The 23,799-nt window shown below is 40.3% G+C and overlaps 3 protein-coding genes and 1 long non-coding RNA gene across 4 annotated transcripts in view; 2 read left to right on the top strand and 2 right to left on the bottom strand.

Annotated features, from left to right (window-relative positions):
* Positions 1 to 8,659, top strand: part of LOC108886836 (endophilin-A1) — a 26,743-nt gene extending 18,084 nt beyond the window's left edge. Inside the window, exons 2-9 of the mRNA XM_018681902.2 lie at positions 53 to 121; positions 210 to 282; positions 381 to 524; positions 1,196 to 1,329; positions 1,463 to 1,621; positions 1,928 to 2,031; positions 2,138 to 2,268; positions 2,412 to 8,659. Of these exons, the coding sequence (XP_018537418.1) occupies positions 53 to 121; positions 210 to 282; positions 381 to 524; positions 1,196 to 1,329; positions 1,463 to 1,621; positions 1,928 to 2,031; positions 2,138 to 2,268; positions 2,412 to 2,608 (1,011 nt within the window). The 3' untranslated portion in view covers positions 2,609 to 8,659. The remainder of the gene's footprint in view (positions 1 to 52; positions 122 to 209; positions 283 to 380; positions 525 to 1,195; positions 1,330 to 1,462; positions 1,622 to 1,927; positions 2,032 to 2,137; positions 2,269 to 2,411) is intronic.
* Positions 1 to 11,750, bottom strand: part of LOC108886839 (uncharacterized) — a 14,741-nt gene extending 2,991 nt beyond the window's left edge. The window contains exons 1-3 of the long non-coding RNA XR_007809484.1: positions 10,966 to 11,750; positions 8,874 to 8,992; positions 1,134 to 1,314 (exon numbers count right to left, since the gene is read on the bottom strand). This is a non-coding gene — a long non-coding RNA (uncharacterized LOC108886839). The remainder of the gene's footprint in view (positions 1 to 1,133; positions 1,315 to 8,873; positions 8,993 to 10,965) is intronic.
* Positions 9,804 to 16,963, top strand: LOC108886837 (acidic leucine-rich nuclear phosphoprotein 32 family member B). Its single transcript, XM_018681903.2, has 7 exons — positions 9,804 to 9,977; positions 12,797 to 12,946; positions 13,167 to 13,289; positions 13,570 to 13,756; positions 14,061 to 14,158; positions 14,586 to 14,655; positions 15,077 to 16,963. Exons 1-7 carry the CDS (start codon positions 9,924 to 9,926, stop codon positions 15,151 to 15,153), a joined length of 759 nt encoding a protein of 252 aa, XP_018537419.1. The 5' UTR covers positions 9,804 to 9,923; the 3' UTR covers positions 15,154 to 16,963.
* On the bottom strand, positions 16,872 to 23,516 carry LOC108886834 (coronin-2B-like). Its single transcript, XM_051067138.1, has 15 exons — positions 23,383 to 23,516; positions 23,238 to 23,298; positions 22,238 to 22,438; positions 21,632 to 21,748; positions 21,180 to 21,329; positions 20,719 to 20,919; positions 20,521 to 20,637; positions 20,268 to 20,372; positions 19,978 to 20,074; positions 19,308 to 19,423; positions 19,092 to 19,182; positions 18,829 to 18,989; positions 18,210 to 18,377; positions 18,026 to 18,094; positions 16,872 to 17,662 (listed from the first exon to the last, which is right to left on the bottom strand). The coding sequence occupies exons 2-15, from the start codon at positions 23,250 to 23,252 to the stop codon at positions 17,597 to 17,599; spliced, it is 1,674 nt and encodes a 557-aa protein (XP_050923095.1). The 5' UTR covers positions 23,253 to 23,298; positions 23,383 to 23,516; the 3' UTR covers positions 16,872 to 17,596.
* Positions 23,517 to 23,799: the final 283 nt, after the last annotated feature.

A 23,799-nucleotide genomic window follows, 5' to 3' on the forward strand; every position in this document is an offset into this window, starting at 1 on the left:
CCCTAACTCCCTGTGTCGTTCTTTCTTTCTCTCTTTGTGTTTCTCATTACAGAAAGTCAGTGAGAAGGTTGGAGGGGCGGAAGGAACCAAGTTAGACGATGACTTCAAAGAAATGGAAAAGGTAAATGAATATTTATTCAAAAAGAACTACTCCTTGTTTTGTGATGTTGTTTATCTCTCACATTTTACCGATGTGTTTTGCCCTGCAGAAGGTGGACATCACCAGCAGAGCGGTGCTGGACATCATGACCAAAACTACAGAATACCTACAGCCTAATCCAGGTACAAATCACACAGTCAACCTGCTGCCTAACTGCTGCATCATGTAGCAGAAAAAAGGCAGTATCAGTATTCACACTGTCATTCCTGTTTCCTCAAAGCATCCAGAGCCAAGCTGAGTATGATCAACACCATGTCAAAGATCCGTGGTCAGGATAAGGGACCTGGTTACCCACAGGCTGAGACCGTCCTGGGTGATGCTATGTTGAAGTTTGGACGGGAGTTAGGAGAGGAGTCCTGCTTTGGTAAGTGAGCATGTATAGATATTAGTGGTGTCAAGATGGTTCCTGAGTCATAGTTCAGTCAGATCTGTTCTAGTTTTAGACTGTAGGCTAAGCATTAGAGTCAGTTTTGCACTATAGTAATTATCAATTATCAAACAGCTATTCAACTGCAAAATATTACTTAAATTGAAGTTTGTTGAAGATAAGTGTCAGAAAATATGGGAAGAACAAATTATTTTCTCACATGGACAGAAAAGTTTAATCGAGTATATCAAGTATCTACAACCAAGCCTAGTTGCCCTTAATTTAACTTTTCTTTGATAACCATAATCCAGTTGACTAATAATCCTCACAGACATCATGAAATATTCTTGCTGGACCAGTTTCACATTAAAAGCTAGACATTGAAATACTGTTTTTGTATTGTTCCTGTAACTAGGAAATCTAAAAACTTTATGGATGTCAAAGTTAAGTGCACCCTCTCAACACTGAGTACCCTTACACCAACACAGACTAAACAAACTCTAACTATTGAAAAACTCTGGCCCCTGTAAACAATCTGTTGCCCCTTTCTGTATGGGAACATCTTGGTCACAAGAGGCAAACAATTTATTTAATTTCTGCTCTTACCTCTTTCACTTCTCACCGTCCTTCCACTCTCTCTGTTTTCCCATCATCCCTTCCCTTCCCAGGCATGGCTCTGATCGATGCCGGCGAGTCAATGAAGGAGCTCGGGGAGGTGAAGGACGCTCTGGACATGGAGGTCAAACAGAACTTCATCGACCCACTGCAGAACCTCCACGACAAAGACCTCAAAGAGATACAGGTGAATAAAACACCTGTTATTGTTTCCCAGATGAAAAGGTTTTGGAAAGGACAGGAGTCAGTTGATTCCACTGATCTTTTAAAGTGACTTATATTCTGTATTTCTCTCCTGTCATTCTTTTCCTCCACTGCAGCACCATTTGAAGAAGATGGAGGGCCGCCGTCTGGACTTCGACTACAAGAAGAAGCGTCAGGGGAAAGTCCAGGATGATGAAATAAAACAGGCACTAGAGAAGTTCGACGAGAGCAAAGAGATCGCAGAGCAGAGCATGTTTAACCTGCTGGAGAGTGATGTAAGGACAATCTTGCCTTTTTATATATGTTGTACAATATAATATAAAGTATTTTCAAAAATAACAACAAATGTGAATGTTGTAATAAAGATAAAACCTCAAAGTACTATTGATGTTGAAATACTTCTACTGTTGCTATAGTTACACATCCAGTTTTCAACGAGATCCCAGTGTGTTCAAAACTGCAACGGAAAAACAAAGGGCAGCAATTCTGTGCCATGCTGTGCCAAGCCAGACCCAGGCCCAGCATGGGTAAAGCACAGGGCTCATGCATTGGGGAAAAAAGCATATGTATGTGTGTTGCAGATTGAGCAGGTGAGCCAGCTGGCAGCACTGGTCCAAGCTCAGCTGGAGTACCACAGCCGCGCCGCCGAAATCCTTCAACAGCTCACCAGCAAGATGGAGGACAGGTATTGATTTATCTCCCCACCGGTGATGAAAATAACCCAATAAAAATAGACTTATGCAATTAGACAAACCTTTTTTGTTTTTAAACTGTGTCTGGCTTTTGTCCAGGATAAAAGAAGTGTCCAGTAAACCAAGGAAGGAGTACACTCCCAAACCCCGAATGACCCTGGAGCTGCTGCCCCCAAGTGAGAGCCACAATGGGGGGATACACTCAGCCAAATCCCCCGGAAGATCACCAGGTACAGGATGGAAATATACAACATTTTTTCCTACATTTTAAAAAAATGGACCAGAAAGACTTAGTTCAGTTTGATCTACAATTCCTCATTAAAAAAAACATTACCAAACCTGCCTTGTACCTTTTTTCTCTGTCCCCTCACAGCCCCCATGGACCAGCCCTGTTGCAGAGCACTCTACGACTTCGAGCCAGAAAACGAAGGCGAGCTGGGCTTCAAAGAGGGTGACGTCATCACCCTGACCAATCAGATCGACGACAACTGGTACGAGGGCATGATCAACGGCCAGTCGGGCTTCTTCCCCATCAACTACGTGGATATCCTGGTGCCGCTCCCTCATTAGGTCCCACCAATGACCTGACCCTTCCCCTCGACCAATCCAGACACCCCGAAAACAGCCTGTATTTGCATAAACAACAAACCACGCCCTCCTTCTACTTCTTCTTCTGTGCTTCTGTGCCATTCTGCTTTCACAAAATGGACTGAAATGAGAGAGGAGCCGGAGACGTGGTGGATGAGACAAGGCAGTAGGACAGTGATTAGAGAAGAAGAAGAGAGGGAGAGGAGGATTTTAGTGTGAGAGATGCAGAAGAGAGGGAGAAGAGATTGAAAGAGACAAGAAGACGAAGAGCTGATGATCTTTTACAGTGTAACAGTGCTCAGCCGGGCAGCACTGGATACCAATGAGGCTTTGGAGACTTACGAATAAGGCACAGTGTATTTGTACGTGCATGTATGTGTCTGTGTGTGCGTTTCGACCTGTTCTTACTCTATTATGATCAAGCCAGCACAAATTCCTGCTTGTCAGTTAAACCGCCTGACAGCTTTTTTGTGATACTGTCTTCTTCCTCTCTTCTTACTTTTCTTGCCATCTTTCTCTTGGAGTAATTCTGTCTTTTCTACCTTGACTTGCCTTCTTGTGCTTTTCAACAGCCCTAGATTTCTCAGCAACTGTCACAGTCTGTCTTTCTTTGTTGCTGTCTCTCTTGGCTAGCACTGCCTTTTAGCATGGCTCCATACAGACCACTAACCCATGAGCCAGAGCTACAGTAGGTCATCAGCCCCTTCTGTTACTATTTGAGTATATCTCATACTCTTCTTCATACATTCTCTGCCTTTCTCAGAGTCTGCATAGAATCTCAGCTCAATGGCTTGGCTATGCATGAACCAGCCAAATCCAAAATTTGAGTGATAGTTAAATTAAGTTTTCGGGAGTGCATCTTTGGAATAAAGCCGTATCTGCAATAAGTAGATTTTTCCATGATGAAAAAGAGAGTACTTGATGACTTGTTCTGAAATCCATTTTATTATAATGGGAATTTTAGCAGGTTTTTAAGGTTTGGGGGTCAGGAAACTCATTCAGCACGTAAACAAACATGTCAGCTCTAGCAATGAAAAGGAAAACTCTGGGTTATGTGATTTACCTGACAGCAGTGATATGCTAACACAACCAGCACAGGCCCGTTGTACTGAACAGAACCAGGTTGTTTTTTTTCACCAGGTTGGTGAACTGATAAGCCTCGGCTTGTTGCAGTATGCACAGAGGAAAAGATGCTTGTTTTTTCTCTGTGTTTGCCCATTCACAGTGTTTTGTGTGTAGTGTGTGGAGTAGATGCTTGTTGATTCGTCTTATTTGTGGCTTTTGCATGCAGGACTGTGTGAACAGTGGTGGCTGTTCTTGAATTCCCATATTATATCCACCTTGTTCTTTACCTCAGCTGATGAGAACCTAGTTTCTTCCAATTTTCAACTTTGTCGCAGTTCACTGCCTTGCTAAAGGGCACATCAGTTGTTGACAGATATCTCGTCAACTGCCATGATCACAAAACTCAAATATGGGACAACCTACCACTCATCTCCAACAGTCTGTTCACCAGCTCTATTTTGTCTGTTGAGAATATTCTAGAATCTTAAGCACCAACAGAATATCCAACATTTTCTACCATATTTTAAAATTTCCCTAGTGCCCCTAATTTTGGGTTGTGGAAAACTCTAGAGTACTAACAAAATTCTCTGAACTTCAGAACATTCTTGAGGCCTCTAATCTTTTAGAACTTTTGAACATTCCAGAAACTTGGAAACATTCTACACATCTCAAAACATTACCTGGTCTATTGAAAGTCTTTCAACCTCAGTGTTACTGTAAAAGTTTGTCACTATTTTAGGTCGCCAACACACTTGAGCCCCTCAAATATTTCTACAACTTTGACGGGTCCACAGAATGATCTAGAAATGTTTCAGAATTACGGAAATTTAGCAATGTTCTGAAATGTGCCATGGAATTTGAGACACTTATTAACATTCTAGAACCTGGGTGACATGCTGACATAATGAATATTCTGGGGCATTCTAAAACACCCTGGAGTGCTCAGAACTTTGAGGAACCCTAAAGACAGTGTAGATTTAACACAGGATTCAGAACCCTTCAGATATGTTGTAATACTGTAGTTCTCTCTAAACAGTTGTTGGGGTACAGCATGAAATCACATTTGAATATTCCAAACTGAACCTATCAGGTCAGTAAGCAGTCAGTATTGGTGGCAACTATTAGCCATGCTAGTTCTCAAGTGTGCATCACATACAGGATAAAGAGGGACTTGCAAAATGGTTATAAGTCTTACTACTGTAGCTACCTACGAATTTATTAGCAGTATTTTTGGTAAAGGAATATTCAGGAACCTACTCTGGCAAAGACCTGGAGAAAAAGGTTGATGTTACTTATTGTTAATTATAGTACTAAATATATATATATAAGACTACTTATCACTGATGTTGGATTAAACAGATAGTGACAAAACTACCTTTTATAGACAATGCTAACAATCAGTTCATGAAAAAACACTGGTAAAACCAAAGTTATAGGGTTTTGCCTTTGATGGCAGCAGAGCAGTTTTTAATAGCAGAATGTCACTGGTTTTTGTCTCATAACTGGATTGGCTGAAGGATGCAACTGAAGGATGCCACTACATGTGAGGAGTTTCACATGTAGATCTGCAACTTTCAAGAGTTTTGTTTAAAATTAGACCAGTTTGAGTTGAGAATAACAGCAACTGAAAATGTTCTGGCAGTGGTTAGAGATCTGTTGTAAGGCGAATCAGAAGACTGAAAAACGTACTATCATGATTTGATGGAATGGCATTCTTCATGGTGCTGGGTTTATATCAACTCCATTGTATATATAAAAAAATTGTGTCATGAATAGTGTCAAAGATTGACTACCGAGCCTGTGCTGTACCCAGGTCAACTTTGTTCTCATTTATCATGATGACATTTTTTAAATTAAAACAGAAACCCATGTGGTTGGATATTTAATGCATAGACTGTATTATTCAGTTAAAAAGCTTAGGGTTTTTCTATTCAGGCATTGCTTGTTATGTGGTCAAACATTGGCAGGAATCTGTGCTAGCATGACTAACAATACTGTGCCAGCTGTGGCTAACCAGCTAGTCTTTCACTTCACATTCCCGTACTTGTGCTTTGGTGATGCAGTGTTAAGCAGAATACTACAAAGTTAAAAGTAAGGTATTTAGTGCCTGAATGCTGAATACCTCAACCTAAATGTAACATATTCTGTTAAATACAGATGTAAGTAGAATTTATTTGGAATACATTGTCAAAAGGACGGCCTTCATTTTAAACAGCTGTACTGTGCAATCTTTTTGTGTAATTTTTGCACATTCTTTATTGCTTATTAATCTGGTGATGTTGTGAAAACAAAATTATCATACAGTTATTGTAATATAACTGCAATGTATTACAATAATTGCACTGCTAATTTCCATTGGCAGGAGATTACTGGCATGGACTAGACCACATGAAAACATTTAACTCTTTTTGTAATTTTATTTTTATCAAAATCTAAGTAACTAACTAACTACTGACAAATGACTCTTCTCAATCAGCCCCTGATTTTTATTGAAGATAACATCACAGCATTCTTCCTGAGCCAGTGTCTCCTAATATTCTGCTACATGATGCACACCAAGAAATTAAGAAACTTTTACACATAGGTATGAGGTATTCTAAAAGTATTCCTCTCATTTATAATTTTTAAGGTACTTTTTGGTGTTTACTAATTTACAGATACTTAATTTTCTGAATACTCATACACCATGACAACCCAACCCAGTGATGATGTCAAAGTGTCATGACGCTACTGTAGCTATTTTTGCTACATCACAAAAACAAATAACTAATTGGAAGTGAATCCATGGTGCATTGTTTGTTGTTTCTTAAGCTATGGGTCAGGGTCATGAAATGGGTCACATCATGCTGGTTTCTAACAAGTTAGCTGACGACAGTTATAATTTACCAGGTTTTCAGCAAACAAAAAACATTTTATACAACTTTTGGTTCAAGGATGGGACGTGTGCGTGTTCCTCTTGAAAGGTATAATGGTCTTTTGGAGACAAATAGTAATAAAAAAAATAAAAACTACAGTTTCAATCAGGTTGTAGAGAATCAATATCATCTCTAATAAACACTGAATACCAAGGCAATAAACGATGATCTAACAATAAAATCTTTCAATAAGAGGAAGAGAAGGTTCCGAAGGAAAACTGCAGAACTATCAAATATCTATCTATCTATCTGAATCAAAGAGCTTAGACATCTCTTCCATTGCCAAAGCACATATGTGACAACAACGGCAACGATACAATGACAAACAAAATAAGGACTTGGTAATAGTCTTTCTTCATTGTTTCTGCCACATACCTGCTTTTCTGTAACTGTTACAGGTTGTTGTAAAAGACGGGGGTTTGGAGCACAACTGTGTTCATTGTTTTTTTCTTCCTTTGTTTTTGTCTGTGTTCTGAGTCTGAAACCTGATTTTCTGAGTACGCCTGTGGAAAAGTCTGTGAGCTGCATGCAAACTGAACCGCTTTTTACATCCGCTGTTTGAGATGGTTTTCCAACAAAATATCGGGGAAGTATTTGTCCTGCTGGCTTTTTCCTCACACTGCAGTGAGCCTATGTTAACTGATACGCTTCATTTTCTATTTTCCAGTTACTTTATTGTGTTTTTTTCATTTTTGACTTGCTTAAGCTATATTTGTATAGCACTCTTCTTCAAATTACAAAGTGCTTTAAGACTTTTTTGAACTCTCTTGAATATGTTTTTATTTATGTTGCACCTTGTCAGAGTTCTTTGTTGCCCTTTTCATTTTCTTCTTTTTTTATATTTTCTTTTGTGCTGATTTGCCCTCTATGGCGACATGTATTCTAACCTCAATGAGGGACTTGTACAGTGTTACCCTCCCCTTTCATCCTGATGACAGTCAGACCTCAGCCATGTTACCTCCCCAACCTCACTCTTGGATTGACAGATCGAGTGCAGCACTCCAAACCAAACCTGCAGACTGACCTGCAGCTTTGGTTCTCCATAATTTCCTCAGTGGCTCTGAAAGCAGAAATACTCCGACAGAGAGTAAATGTTCCATAGCTCTCGTTTTAAGGGTGAATCAGGAGGTTCAAGGTCTTTGTTATCAAAGCTCAAGAAGAGCTTTTTAGTTCCTTTGATTATCAAATGGAATCAGACTGAAGGTATTACAACATCTGGCCAAATGAAATGACCTCATTGAATTAACTGGTTAAAGGAATAGTTTGACATTCTGGGAAATATGCCAACTGCCTTTCTTGTCTGAATGCTAAATATGAAGATACAGCCAGGAGACAGTTAGCTTAGCATAAAGACTGGAAACAGAGGGAGACAACTAGACAACTGTGAAGTGACCTGCTGACCTTCCAGGATCATGACTACATTGAAAAAAACAGTTGCTGTTCCCTTTTTCTTCTCCGTATTAGCTTATTTTTGCTTTGAAAAACCACACAGTGAGGTTTCTGCTCTCAGATCCACTCTGCTTCACATAAATGTTTGTAGAACTCAAACCACGATCTCCGGGATGTAATAATGTGGCCTCGGTCTGACCTGTGGCTGTTCCATGATACTGTATGCCTTGTGGCTGTATAAAATAGCCCTATGCCTATGGAACCTGGTGTCTTCTGGTGAGCTACATGTGTGTATGTGACTATATACACACCTTGTTGCTATTTATTTATGTATTGTATGTATTCATTTGATTATTTATTTATTTATTCCTGCGTCCTATTTATTGGTTCGGCACCTGTGGCGTAATTGACAATTGTCAATACATTGGTGTATGATGTGGAGGAGGGGAGGGGGGTGGTGGATGGATTTTTGGGTTCTGGTGGGGGATGGGGTGGGGGGGTGGCTGTGGTAAATGGAAAAAACCTAGCTGTGATACTAACTCTAACTGTTGCTCTCCTCGTATTGGACGATGATATAATCTAAGACCACTGTATGTATAACTGCTTGTCGTGAAGATGAACTACAATGTAATGACAATAAAGAATTAACACTATGTTGACACACTGCAGACAACAAGACTCCAATCTGTTCTTCTTAGATAGATAGATAGATAGATAGATAGTTTATAGCTTTCTACCCCAGAAATTCTATTTTGTATGTAATTAATAAATTTATTCTGTTTCCAAACATTTTGACAAAAAATAATTGTTCTGAAAGCCATATGACAGCCATGTCATTGAGTGCAGCCAGCAACATTTTTTTAAAATGATGTAATTACCCTAAATGGCCGCTGTGGCGCTGTGGAGCCTTGTTTCCCTCATGCTGCCATTTCCCTCCTTTTCCGAATCAGCATCTGATGCATTCAAGTGCACCTCAGAAACTCAACCTTTACAGCTCCTGCAACAAAATATGACATTTCGCATGAAATCAAGTAAGTTTTGTCAAAATAATAATAAAAAATGTATCAGTCTTTACAATTTTATTAATATCTAAAATCAAGCATGCAGTAAATCTGAAAAAGGTTCTCTTGTTACGGATATATTTGTAGATTATTCCTCTATATAATATTAACTGCATTACATTATCATGTAAGCAGCAAAACTGGTTTTATTAACTCAATGTGCGTTTTGAAACTCAAAATTCCGACACTTTCAGGGGGCATTTAAGAGACAAGCGGCTTGACCCAGTTTTCACACACGCCACGGGAACGTTTTACTCGCGCTGAACTCGTGATCAAGTTCGACGGAAAAAGATACATGCGTACCGGAAGTTTTAATGACTTGCCTTCAGAATAAATGCAAAAAGTAAGCCTCCTTCACATGTAACATAAATTCCTTGGATCATACAGAACTATACAGGAGTGTAGTTTGTCGTGTATTACACAGTTTTACACAGCAGTCTTTACTTTTTAGTGCAGTTTAGATGCAAAGTAATTCACATATTCATTTTAATCGTTCTTAATATACACAGCTTTAGCTTGATCCGTCTGTTGTTAGCCCACTGCTCTTTACTCTAAAAATACTTCATCTGTACAAACAAATGTTGAACTTTTTAACATTAACAAACTATTATAAAGTATCTGTGATGGTCTAGATTTAATATTATGTTGACTTGTATGTGAAATGCATGTTATTTATACGGGGAAACAATATGTGCGTTTCCGCTGCGATAATGAGAACTTTATTTTGGAAATCTTCCCCGGAAATGTGGCGTTTTTGTCGTCGCTACCTTCACACTGGTTCCGCGTGTTGATAGTGAAGACAGGATCGAGGAGAAACAAGTGTTTTTTGCACCACAGAGACCCGAACTCAGGCCGAAACCAGAGGAAATGGACATGAAGAAGAGGGTCTCGTTGGAGCTGAGGCACCGGTCGCCGACAGAGGTGAGTACCCGGGTTTGAGTCGTTGTTTGTCGGAGATGTTGCAGTGTAAACTTGACCGGCCGGAGAAGGAGGGGTGGCGAGCACATGGCAGGGTGTCTGCAGCTCCCGAAAAGTGCCGAAATGTGTGTTTACTCCTCACAGCCAACCTGCAATTAAGAAATAAACCCTGCAACACAACTTTAAGTAGTTAAATATAAGTCCTCATTTCACATCCGGGGCTCCGGTGCCTTTTGGCCGTTTTATCGCTGGTAAAGAGCTGCGTGCTGCCGCTGTTTACCGCCTTGTTTTCATTAAAAACTTCACTTTTATTATTTACCTCAAAATTCCCGCACACATTCGTGAATTTGCGACTTTATGACGGCTCTGGTGAAGCGAAACTTAAAGGCGAAATGCACATCCGCGTCTCCTGGGGCCTGGCTATAGTCTGGGATCGCATTATTTCGAAGTTGCAAAACGGTTTATATTTGACTTGTAAACACCTGCGCACAATTTCAACAAATAAAAATGTTGAGTTATTTTCCGTCGACGAATTTGAGTATTCCTTGTGGTTGTATAAATGTAGAATAACGTTAACGAGCAAAAATGACTCGTCATGATATTGCTTTTATCGTTTAATACTCGCGCAGAGCAGGAAATGCGTTATTATTTATCGATTTACAAACTAGCTCTGGTGCTGTGTTCTCTTATATATATTTATAACAACAACTCCATATTTATAAAGCCTCACGACTTTGAGTTTGCATATATATTAACACAATTTGACGCTGTTGATATTAGCGTTTCTCCGGGGATTAGTCGAAGCCCGTGTGGTGAGGGCGCGTAGCCAGCGGCGTGCTAGCTGCTAGCTTGCTAAAGAGGCTACGTCGTGTGTTTTGCTCAGTCGCCTGGATCGCGCCTTTAAACCGATTTAAACCGGGATATTATCAGCCGGGTGTGTAACCTGCTGCGGGGGAGTAATATTTAAAGATAATAGCGGAGGAACCGTTACCGGAGAGCTAGCAGGTGGGCTAGCTTAGCAGCATCACGTGTGTCGGGAGTTTACAAACACAGTCTCGGCCGGGATCCGTTCCAATATGAAACGGTTTAAGTGTCCTTTACACTGACCTGCTTCCTCTGCTGCGTCCTAATACTGTGTCCTCTGCCTGAATTGTGCAAATTAATATTTTCTTCCCCCTTTAAAGTCTGCTGAATTATAAAATATCTGTAATCCAGAATCCATAATCATATATTCTAAATTAAATGTTTTCTTTTTGTGTATCTCCAATATTAACACTGTAAAGTTAACATTTATATCAATTAGCTTCCTCTTGCTGCAGTGTTTCAATAATAAATCAAAGTTTGTACAGTCAGAGGCCAACTTAGCAAATGTAAATGTGAATACAAGAGTAAATATTGTAGTTACAGTAAAGACGTGAGGAAGTTTAAACCGTGTTGTGTTCAATTGCGCATCCTCACCAGCAACTACTAAATAGGGCTGCAGGAGACATCCTTCATCTTCCAGTACATATGGATCAGTGAGCCTCTGTCAGCTGTTTGTGTAATTAATAGATTGTTTTGTTTATAAAATGTCTGAGAATTGACAAAAGATATTTACTTTAATGTCATACATGTCAATGCTTCAAAAATGAGTTTTCATCTAATGCATTAAAAAACTGTGCACTTTCCCTGTTACATAAACAATAAAGTATTTTCGTGCTGCGAGAAACATATTTAGTTTAACTTTGATACAAGAAGCCACATTTTAAAATGTTAAATGTTGTCCACATGCAGGCAGCTGTGTCTCAAACTAAAATCAGAAAATATTTTTTCCATAAATTAAGACGACAAGTTCCAGCAGACAGTGTGGTCAGTACGAAATGTTGTAGTGTTCAGTTCGGTCTAACATGTTTTGAACTTCTAGTAAAAATTTTAAAGACATGGAAAATACTGTGATTCTTATACAGTTGAATTTTCTAACTGCTGCCTGTGGTTTTCAACCTCCATCATTTCACTTATTCTGAATGTCGCCATGAGTGGCAGAATTCACTGGGACGAAATGACTCTGAATTAGTCACAGTGACACCACAGGTGTCAAATCAAGAAAATGAGAGTCATTTTAAAACCACAGCTCTGACTGTTAAACTGTAAAATTAGTTTAGACGTTCCCACTTTTTCTACAGAAATTAATCGATTAGAGAGATTAGAACTGTGTCTGAAATTAAAACTCTGGAGGTGATAATAGATTATAAGTTATATTGGAAACCCTGTATAAATAAATCATTTTCTAAATGAAGCTTCACTTGAAACATTATGCTGTTCACGCTATAGTTCTTTACATAACTGTCTGTGTGGAGGGAAATACATACAAAACAAATCCAATCTTCACACCTCATAAGAAGTGCAACATAAAATACTGAACAACTATTCTACAAACTCAGTTTATTAAACACAATGTTAAGATTTGTTTGACTTTAAAATGGCTTCAGTCATGTATGAAGTTTTATAAGAAGTCAGTTAAAGTTGATATGATTTGACAGAAATAAAAACTGATGGCTGGTGTAAAAGGATGATTGTGTTTAGCAGCAGTAGTGAGGAACTGAAAAGCTGTAGTGCAATTTTTATGTTTAAAAATAATTCATTGAACACATAAAGAACCTTTTCAGACTGCAGACATTTTTCTGTTGTGTTATGGTTTTAGTTTTCAGTCTTAGGATTTAAGTACTGAAAGTTTATTTCAGTAGTTTCTTTCCTTATTGTCTCTGATTTTATTACTGACTAGAATAAATATATAAATAAATAAAATAACAGTGGACTGACCGCGCCCGGCTCCCTCCCTCCAGGTCCAGGAGCTGGTTCTTGATAACTGTCGCTCTGGCGAAGGGAAGATCGAAGGAATCACAGAAGAGTTCTCGAACCTGGAGCTGCTGAGCCTCATCAACGTCGGCCTGACCAGCGTAGCAGACATCCCCAAACTGGACAAACTCAAAAAGGTGAGAGCTGCAAACTTAAACGTCGCACCTGCCTCCTTTTAACAGGATTGAGAATAAACTCAAATGTCTTGAATTTAATGTTGTTTCCAGTCACCTGAAAACCTGCAAATCCTCACATGTGAGAAGCTGGAATCAGCAGATCTTTGCTGTTTCTGCTGATCGGCTGATTGTTTTAGATCCAGAGAAAATAAAACTCGTTGTTCTTCTCCTTCCTCTGCAGTTGGAGCTGAGCGACAACAGGATATCAGGCGGTCTGGAGGTCCTGGCGGAGCGGCTGGTGAACCTAACGCACCTCAACCTCAGCGGGAACAAGTTCAAAGACATCAGCACCCTGGAGCCCCTGGTGGGTGGAGCTAAGACCTGAAAAAACACATCTGTCTAACTGATCTACAGTTCAGCGTTACTCTGGAACCTGCTGGGTCTGATTCCAGCAGTTTAAGCTGCTGACTGTCGCTCAGTTAGAGGGAGATCAAAAACCAAAGTTACTCAGAGCAACAACAGGTGTTGAGGACAGAGGCTCCGATCTCCCTGTTCATCACAGCGATTCTTTCCATGTTTCCATGGATACATTAGACCTAATTTACTTCTCTGATCTTAATCACATCTGTTACCTCCGCCCTCAGAAAAAGTTGCCCCAGCTGAAGAGTCTCGACCTGTTTAACTGCGAGGTGACCAACCTGGCAGACTACAGGGAGTCCATCTTCAAGCTCCTCCCCCAGCTCACCTACCTGGACGGCTACGACATCGACGACTGCGAGGCCTCAGACTCTGACGGAGAGGGAGACGGAGTCGAGGACGAGGACGAAGAAGGTGAGGGTCTAGCTCCTCCTCCCTGAATCCCTTTGCGATGAAGTTCTACTAGAGTAGAGTTAATTTGTTGACATGTTGCAGCTTTGTGACGCTGTAGAGCTCAAACAATTAGTCAACTGACTGAAATTTACTGTTTGGATAATTAACCAAGTTTGTTTTCAAGCAGAAATATCAAATATTCTTTGACTCCAGCTCCTTGGAAGTGGAAGTTTTCTGCTCTTCTGTCTTTGACATCGTAACAAATTAAATGTCTTTTGGGTTTTGGTCATTAAAAACAATATGAATGTTTTTGTCTTTGTTCCAGAGGGTGAATCAGAGGACTTTGAGGAAGAGGAAGAGGAGGACGAGGAGGACGTCGTTGCTGAAGATGATGATGATGATGACGACAGCGGTGATGACGAGGTGAATATATCTTGTTTTTTTTCTTCATACACAATGTTTGTTGTCTCAGCTCAGATACTGTGGGTTTTTTAAAGAGTCATTAAATCCTTTGAACAGGTTATTACACAGATATGATGTTATAATGCTGCTGTTGTTCTTGTGTCATATTTTATGGTAAATAAAGAAATACTGAGGCAGATTGTAGAGGTCGGAGAGTTTGTGTTGAATAAAATGACTTTTTATTCAAACATGGGAAAAAGTTTGATATTTGAATTGAGTATTGACTTTCTGCTGTAGTTTTCCTTGTTGTCCAGCAGAGGGCGCTCTTCAGCTTCTCTAACAGCTTGATCTATTGCTCGTCCTGTTAAGAACCTTTATTTTGCTAATTTGTCGGCACTGGTTGATGTGAAGCAACAGCCGTCACTGACGAACTCTTCTCTGTTTGCAGGACGGAGAGGTGAACGGAGACGTGGACAGTGAGGAAGATGATGATGATGAGGACGATGAGGAGGACGATGGTCAGTAACAGTTTTTGGGTCACTGTAATCTGTCGTCATGCTACCGCTGAAAAACATTCTTTGCGTCGACTCTAGGATGTAGAAAGTGATGCTTAGTAATGTCCACTGTCAGGCTGATTATTTTCATTATCAATTAACCTGCTTGTTATTTTCTTTACATCAGAAAACCTTGAAAATGTGAAACACAGCCTCCTACAGCACAGGATGATGTCTTCATGTGTCTTATTCTGTCCAACCAGCAGTTTAAAACCTAAAAACAATCAGTTTATTATCATGTAGTCAAAATAGCTGGTGATTAATTCTTCTGTTGATCGACTAATTGATGTAGAATAATAAATAAAATCAGTTTTAGTTTTATGATCAAAGAAAAACATTCAGTCCTACCTGTGTTGTTGTTGTTAAACCTCTCGTCTGTTTTTAGATGAGGATTCGTCTCCGACCAAAGGAGAGAAGAGGAAGAGGGACCCCGAGGACGAGGATGATGAAGATGATGATTAAGGACCCACAGAGACCCCCGCAAACCCCTCTGACCTCTCGCCCGGTTACCCTCCCATACCCCACCACCAACACTGGCCCCACTCCTCCCCCCTCCCTCCCCTCCACTCGGCCGACTCCTGGGCTGCATCTCATTTCTGAAACTGGTCTCCTCCCACAGCTCCGCCTCTCCAAAACAATGTCCGTTAACTTAGAAAACACCTCGTTAATCATCCTGTGCTTTCATTACAATCCTCAGTCATCTGTTCTTTTTTAATTCATATTTCCACAGCTCGAACTTCTACAAGATGCCTTAGTGTGTAATAAACAACAGTTTACGTCATTTAATAACACAACATCTAAAAGAATTCATCAAAAAGGAATCATTATCTGTTCATTTAACCATGTTCATGGCAGCACATTTTGTGTGAACCCTGAGAGCCTCAAATTCACAAAGCAGATCAGAAATCCAACCAATGATTATTCCCATTATCGATTATCGTTACGTTTAATGGCTTTGTCTACAAAATGTCTCTGGTTCCAGCTTCTAAATGTCTTTTAGAAGCTGGAACCAGACATTGTTCAGCTTTTTTTGGTTTGAAAAATGTGATGAAACTACTGATCATATGACTATCACAAGAGTTGCAGATAAATATTCTATCGATCAATTTATCAGTTAATCGAGTTATTGTTTCAGTCCTGCAACAGATTAAAGTTGAAGATAAGAGGTTAGAGATCCCCGCCTCTGTGACATTAACACATAAAACTGATTCATTTTATTTTACAGTATGCAACTGAACAGATGGTTTTTGATTTTTGTTGATTATCTGACAGATTTATTTGTAGGAAAAATGTGTGTTTTGTGGATAAAATGCAGGATAAAAAAGCCACACACAAGAAAATATGTGATGGGAATTTATCACAGTTTTAACTCTGTATTCCTACTCCGTTAACAAGTAAAAGCATCACCAGGTGTAAAAAGCTCACAAATGAAGCATCACAGAGACGAGGTTTTGCTGTATAGTTTATTTTTCTTAGTTGTTTTGTGATCAAAACATAAGCTTCTGTTTTCTTTCCTTGTTTGAGATCACAAACCATCTCGATCATGAGAAGAGTTTGCTTCATAAGCTGTTGAAATTACTCTTTGTTATTTTGTTAGTTCATTTATAGTGTCAGAGCTTTCTCGTGGTCACGGCGATGAAACATGAGAAGGTAGAGGAGATAGAGCAAGGGCTTGTGGGAGGTAACGGCACTTTTGGGATGCAAAAAAAAACTAAAAACTAGAACCTTTGATTTTTCCCGTCCTCCTCTTTGTCCCTTCTTGTCCATCTCCCCCAGCACCCCTCTCTGACATCATCTCTCTGGGACTGAACCAGCTGTGATTTCATCATTGTGCTCCCGACAGGCTCTGTGATGTCACTGACGGGATTATCGAACATAGCAAACGTCCAAGATTTTCCTCCCAAAACCTCCACCGACCCACCCACTCCTCCTCCTCCCATTTCCCCGAGGCCGAGCGCGCTCAGGGCAAACTGTGTTCTCTCTTCTCTTTTTTGCCAACAGAGCTTTTTAAAAGAAATATTTTTTCAAAGAAAATGTTTTTGTTTAATTTTGTATGGTTGTCTGGGGACACTCTCTCTCTCTCTCTCTCTCTCTCTCTCTCTCTCTCTCTCTCTCTGCTCTTTTCATTTCTCTCCTGAGAGATCCAGTTGTTCCTTCACACTTACACTGACTTAGTTGAATTTGTGTTTTTTTTTTACTTTCTGTAAGTTAAAGGAAAAACAAACAAAAAAACATACAAAAAGGACTTTGTAAATAAAATCTTAACATTTTGCTCCTGGCGTCCCTACTCTCGCCTTTTGTCTCCCTGAGAGCGTCCCCTCATTACTTTATATTAGTATTATTAGAGTATGATAATAGTAGATAAAAGTCACAATATCACCACCAGACTCCATTGACAAAAACCACAATTTTGTTATTAGCAGCGTTATTAGGCTTTTAACTCTTGGAAGTTTGGAATCTTCAGGTGACACATCAAAGGAATTAGAATCATTAATGTATCAAATTCCACAACATTCCATCCAGTGGTGGATCAATAGATGCTTCCATTCCTACAGCAAAGAGGCTAAAAAATGGAAATGTCAGGTAAAAAAATCAACTGTATCTTACAAACTGAATGACTTTGGTAGAACAGGTGTTCATCCGTTTCCTTTTGTGGCATTATAGCAGATTTGTTTGAATTCAAATTGAATATTCTATAATCTCAGTGAAGAACCTAAGCATTTACTATTACTGATACTATTATTATTGGTCTGCTGAAGAACTTACCTGACAAAGGTTAAATGTGTTAACACAAAGCAATCACCATGTAAAAATGCCAGTGCTGTGTGTCTTTTATTGGTAGGAAGTGTTGAGTATTTTGATTGGATCAGTGACAAAACAGTAGCTGTAGACTTGGTTGGTAGGATCAGAAGGTCGCCCTCATGTTGTTTCTGGTGTTTTTGATTTCCAGCTCCAGTTGAGCGATCCTCACCTGCAGAACAGAGACAATTAGAGAAACTTAAATTCACCAAAATAGTATGTTTAATATACGCAGCTGGGGGTATTTGGACTAATAGATGAACCAATTGTGAACCAGATACCTTCCATCACTCTTTAATTACAAAAAAGTTTTTAGGTGTTATATACCTTTACAATGCTATTACTAACATTGTAAAGCTATAACTGGCAGTGATGTGTCATTTTGACAAAACTGCTAATAACATTTAGGGGAGATAAAATCTTCAGTTATAATTTTAGAGAGTATGAAGCCTTAATTTCTTAAAGGTTGTTGGCTTTGATTTTAGAAGATGATAGAGTGTGTTAGTTGTTTGTGTGGTTGTGTTTAAATACTAACATCTTTCTTATTAAGTTGTTCCTTCAGGCCTCTAATCTCGTCTTGCTGTCTGTAAAATGCTTGGAGGAGCTGAAATACAAGGTAAATTTTGAAATGAGTTTCTTGGCAAGAAGAAGGAAAATTCATGCCACACCATTTGCAACACAGAGAGTACTCTCTTGTTTCTAATTAATTCCCACCTCACCTCTCTTTCGGTGGTCGGTGGTGGTCTCTCTGCAGGTTCGCAGCAGTGTGGAGTGCAGCAGTACATCCACAGCGGGATCTGGGTCTCATCTGGCTGCCACCCCGACAGATCGCTCAGATCTCTGGGGTACTTGGCGTCCTGGTATGCCAGCTGTTCCTCAAGGAAGGCCTCGAGAGAGATGATCAGCAGGTTTATACAGCAGCAGCAAAACTTTCATTGGTTATTAGCTTTACTGTACGCCAACACTAAACACCAACAGAGTCTTTTATTGGTGGTTACATTGCACACGCAGTTACATTCTGGATAAATAATAATTCCACAGATAAGATAATTTACTATGTGGTAAATTATCTGGCTTGGGGCCCCTAGACATAAGGTGACCAAAATCTCAGGTCCACAGTGTCATTTTTATTGCAGCCCAATAAACATCATGATTATCATTATGATAGTCTTTATTGCCCCCCTCAGTTTAACCCCGAGTCAAGTCATAAAACTAAATAAGATAATGGTTGACAGTGAAAATGGCCTTGGAATTAATACCTTGAAGACATCAATGATGTCCTGATATATAGATATTTTGATGTGGTTCAAACCAGTGACCAAATACTCTGTGTTTTACCACTTCCATGAAGTCCAGGTTTGTCCCAGTCACTGCACCAACAGCCGGGCCCATCTGGAACCTGAGGTTGCTCAGCTGCCTCACCAGCCCCTTCTCAGCTGGGGTTTCTGGGTAAGGGTTGGCTACTTGAGTCCCAGGCTTCAGGGACATCAGCACTGGGCCTGACAAAGACACATATGAGACATTTGTCTCTTAAGAGAAATTGGGATCGTGAAACCAATCTGCCAGCCATTTTGGTTCAAATGCACTCAGGGGTTGCTGACCCCTGTTGATCCCTGACAGCCACTCCTGAGCCGTCATGGCCGCCTGGTTTCCAGCTGTCATTGGGTATAGATCCTCTTGGAAAATACCTGACTGCAAGAACAGACAAAAACACCACAACTTGTCCGTCTATCTTGGATATTTTTCTTTCTGTCTGCATTACGTATCATCAATAAATGCAACATATTATTGAGGTAAGGTAAATATATGATACCAACCTCTTTTCGTGGTACGATCATCGACAGTGGTTCCACCAGGTCTTTGACAGCGATGAGACGATAAAATCTGAAAACCTCACAGACGCTCACGTCCAGGCCACGCTTTGGCATCACTCCTAAAGCAAGATCAGAGTTCCAAGGAGTTGGTAATGAAGAATTCAGAGACAAACAAACAGCTAGTGAAAAGTGGTCTTTTCTAAAATACATGTTGGCTCAGCATTAGTTGGTCTTTCACAGTAAGTATTCCACAGGTAGCTAGAGTTGGTCTTTAAAAAAAAAAAAAGTACTGAAACATCTAACTACACTGGTCGCTTTCCAAAAATATGTCATTCTGTGCTAACTGAGTTGGGTCTTTTTCTAAATTAAGTATGATTGTGCAGCTTTGCAGTTTTCCAAAATAAATACTGTCACAGCTAGCTTTAGTTGGTCCTTTTACTAAATGTGTATTCTACATCTAGCTAGCTAAATAATTTGTAGTATGTATGGAGATACCTGACGAACTGGAATGTGTAGTGCAGATTTGGTCTATAACTGCTACGTTTTTGTGTAGTAACTATGGCTTTTGCTTAGGTTTATCCTCAACATTTAGAAATGATATGGCTAACTTACATGGTTAATTGCTATCTTGGTGTGTGTGAATGTTTGTTCATGAGTGTGTGTTTTATCTCACCAAGTCCTTTCTGTGGCAGCAGGGACCTGTACTCTGTCAGGAAGCTAATGTAAGGTTTCTCAGCGCTCAGCTCGTAGTACCGGATGTTCCCATCACCCTACAGCACACAATCACAATCAGCTGTATTTCTTGAAGCAGTGAGTTTGAACTCTGGGTCCAGTACTCTAGATAGAGAAGAAAAACTCAACCAACTACAGGAAACTATAGAAGGAGTCTGCAGCTTAAGATTTACACATTTGTTGTTAAGACTGAAGAAAAGCAGCTAAAGCAGTGTTTAGGCATTGTATGACCTTTCCAGCCAAGTAGAGCATGTGTGTGTCTGGGTCGTAGAACGGGAAGAGAACTCCTGCAGACCCGTCCAAATCTTCTTCATACAGAGGTTCAGATAAGTCGTCCTGCACACAAACACACAGACAGAGCGAGAACGAGATACAAACAATATTTTTGAATAAAGACTTCCTGATTACCTGCTTACAAATGATTACAGCAATCACTTAATCTATTCAACTAATCAGTCACTATTTGATGTGTGCCTTGTCTTACAGGGTCCCAGAGGACGATCTGTCTGTGGTTCCAGGGCGAACTGCCGGTGGACAGAAGCATCTTCAACCCTGGGATGTATAACACCTTACTGGCCCTGTGGGTTTTACTGCTGGACACCTGCAGAACATAAGTTACATTAGTATAAATGTTCTCATGTTTTCATGAGGACACAATCAGATAAATATTTCAGAAACACACCTGTAAAATCTTTCCTGTCCGCGGGTCCAGGACTCTAACCCGTCTGTCTTTGGACGAGACCGCCAGCCTGCTGCCATCGCTGTTGAAGCTGACGGAAAGCAGCAGCGTCTCAGATGGATAGCGGTGATGGACAGGCATCAGAACCACCTGGACCGGGATCCTAATTACTGCACCCACCTGGGAGATGTCCCAGAGAAAGACCTGGGACAGAAAAGGAGACAAAGTCAGGGCTGTTTTAAAGGGTGAGTTTACCTAAATATACTGAAACACAAATTGCTTTAAGCGGCTATAATCAATATTTTAAAAAGTGTAAGAAAGAGGAGAAAATGGTCCTAGTCATGAACGTACAGAGAATTATCAGCTAAATTTCCCCCAGAAGTTGGTAGAGACAACATTGGACTTACATACACCAGGTGGGCAGAAATAAGTAATCATTGTGAACCTACTGTGCGGTTCCTGACCTTGTAGTCATAGGCAGAGCTAAGCAGCAGGTTTTCAGCTGTGGGATGCCACTCGATCAGCCCCACCCTCCTGGAGTGACCAATCAGAGTCTTCCTGGCCTTGGTTAAATTCTGTTGGACGCCACAGACCGGGATGTCCCAGATCTTCACCTGCGTACATGTACACACACTGGTTTTTATGAGCTATACTCGTGAGAATATTCATTTCTTAGCCTTAACGCGAAACTAAACTGAAGTTTAATCCTAGAGGATAACACCAATATTTTTAACCTATTTTCTGATGTTTTTGGAAGTCACTGACAAAAATCTTTTGAATTGGTAATCCAATGGGCAACTGTCCATGTCAACATACACCCACTAAAGTGCTTGTTTTTGCCACCGTCAGGCTCATTACATCTGAACTTAGATATAAACCCACACACAGAGGATAATATGAACAGGACGATGCATACAGTACAGTCCTCTGAGCACGAGGCGATGCAATGATCATCAAACGGGTTCCACTTGACGTCCAGGACTCTCCCACTGTGACCACACACCCTCGGATGCTGAGGATCCACCCTCCCTGTCTGAGAGGGAGAGAGACAGACTGTGAAACCATTTTACCACTTATTGCATTTTACCATGCAGTCACAAATATTCACACCAGATTAAATTAATATTTAACCAAGCGTACCTAGCTCTTGCTAACCAGCTAGCCCAAGCCCATCATGTCACATAATACCACTTTGCAACAGTGAATCACTGTAGCGTTAGTCTACCCTCAGTCCAACATGAGAGGATGAGGAAGTAGCACTGCCCAGAGGACGTAAACACAGTGATGACTGAATCTTAGTAAGTGATCAGCTGTTAATGCTAACATTAGCTATGTAGCAATATCAAAAACTTACATATAGCACCTTTAAGCTAAGATTTCCTCTTATTTATCATTTAGGCATGAGATTGACTGAGATCTTCTGCAAATGGCAAACTGTTCCTTGAAAGTCCTTTAACACATGGAGAGTTAATTGTTCACAAATTTCATACTATAATAGTTAGCAATAGCTTTTATTTCGTACATGATGGATGGGCAGGACCAAAAAGGACCCGCCCCCAGCGCACTCGGTCACCACGGCGATGAAGCAGGGATTGGCTGAGCAGTAGTGGTTGTCGTGGACGCTGCGTGTGATTGGCACCCCGTCATAGCTGTGCTCCTTGGTGGCCGGCTTCCCGAAGACATGGCGAAACTTTGAGCAGCGGAAAGACAAACGCCACGACATCTACATACACAGAAAATACAAATATATCACCAAAATATACACTTGGACCTGTTTTTGCAGATGGAAAATGTGTGTGTGCTACTGTTGTGGAAATTCATCAGCTGCATTATCTTTTCTAATCAATAATGCAATCAGCTGTCATTATTGGCTTTATAATCTTATCAATAATAAATCAATTTCCTCAGTAACTGAACTTTTTAATCATTCATACACACAAACTGATAAATCCATCGTCCAGAACAGCTCGCTTGTCTCTTTTTAAATATTTATAACTTACACACACACTTCCTGTTGTTACAAATTCCTCCTGACCTTTGACCTTTACCAAGGCTCAAAAAGATCAGCTTACTAAAGAGGGATGAGGAGAGAGAAGAAGAGGAAGTGAGGAGTTCAGATGATATTTAACACTCATTACACTCTTCATCGCTCTGTAAACCACTTTTTAAAAGCCAACTCATGCACAGATTCCTATTCATCGTGGAACTCATACAGACATTACCTATGAATGGCGATCACATCCCTCCTGGTTTAGCTAAACTGCACTGGCTCCTTGTTTCTTTTTAAATTAATTTTAAAGTCCTTAGTTACCCACAAAGCTCTGGCACAAGCACGTAGCTGACCAATGTACATCTCTAACTCGATCCTATCAACCACAGAAGTGGTGAGGTGGAGGTTTGAGATATCAACCATGAGTTCAGCACCTCCCCACCATCTCTCTCTTTCCCCATTTTCTATGATTCTTCTACTGTTCACTCGCTCGTAAAACCATAAACTCCCCCACAAACAGACAGCTTCTTACCTCAGATAAAGGCATGTACGAGTCACAGGGTTCTCCTCCTGCAAACAAACCTTTGCTCTCACTGTAAAAAAAAATACTGTTACTCAGACTATTGTTAGAACATCTACCTGAAACTTTAGCAACTAAAGCTTTGATAGTGCTTCACCTGGTGACAGTACAGCTGCTCAGTCTGCAGTGCTGCTGATTCCTGACTGCAGCCTCCTCCTGTGTGTCTGTGCTCACTCCTGATCCATGACGTCCACTCTCTGCTTCCACATTAGCCAAGCTGTTTATGCACGACTGCATCCACACAAACAGGCCTCTACACCTGATACTACTGCCACACACACACACACACACACACACACACACACACACACACACAGACTCATACATTTACACGCAGAAGCAGCTTCATGTCAAACTGTTTATTAACATAAATCTGTCCAATCTGGTGGATTGAAGTGTGTTTGGGCAGTCACTGTCACCTGCAGTCCTGGTACATGTCAGTGAGGTAGTTTACTGTTTACTGCTGACTCCAAAGTCTAACTCTTTGTATAAAGACTAAAGTGTAGCTGCACCA

Source organism: Lates calcarifer, unplaced genomic scaffold, assembly GCF_001640805.2.
Source record: "Lates calcarifer isolate ASB-BC8 unplaced genomic scaffold, TLL_Latcal_v3 _unitig_1152_quiver_589, whole genome shotgun sequence".
Lineage (NCBI taxonomy): Eukaryota > Metazoa > Chordata > Actinopteri > Centropomidae > Lates > Lates calcarifer.

Excerpts from the sequence above, each read along its gene's own strand:
- LOC108886837 (XM_018681903.2), top strand. The coding sequence starts at position 9,924 with ATGGACATGAAGAAGAGGGTCTCGTTGGAGCTGAGGCACCGGTCGCCG. Across the intron at positions 13,290-13,569 it reads TCAGCACCCTGGAGCCCCTG|AAAAAGTTGCCCCAGCTGAA; the intron begins GTGGGTGGAGCT and ends CTCCGCCCTCAG. Across the intron at positions 14,656-15,076 it reads GGACGATGAGGAGGACGATG|ATGAGGATTCGTCTCCGACC; the intron begins GTCAGTAACAGT and ends GTCTGTTTTTAG.
- LOC108886834 (XM_051067138.1), bottom strand. Across the intron at positions 20,373-20,520 it reads AGATCGTCCTCTGGGACCCT|GACGACTTATCTGAACCTCT; the intron begins GTAAGACAAGGC and ends GTTTGTGTGCAG. Across the intron at positions 18,095-18,209 it reads CACCGACCACCGAAAGAGAG|CTCCTCCAAGCATTTTACAG; the intron begins GTGAGGTGGGAA and ends CTTGTATTTCAG.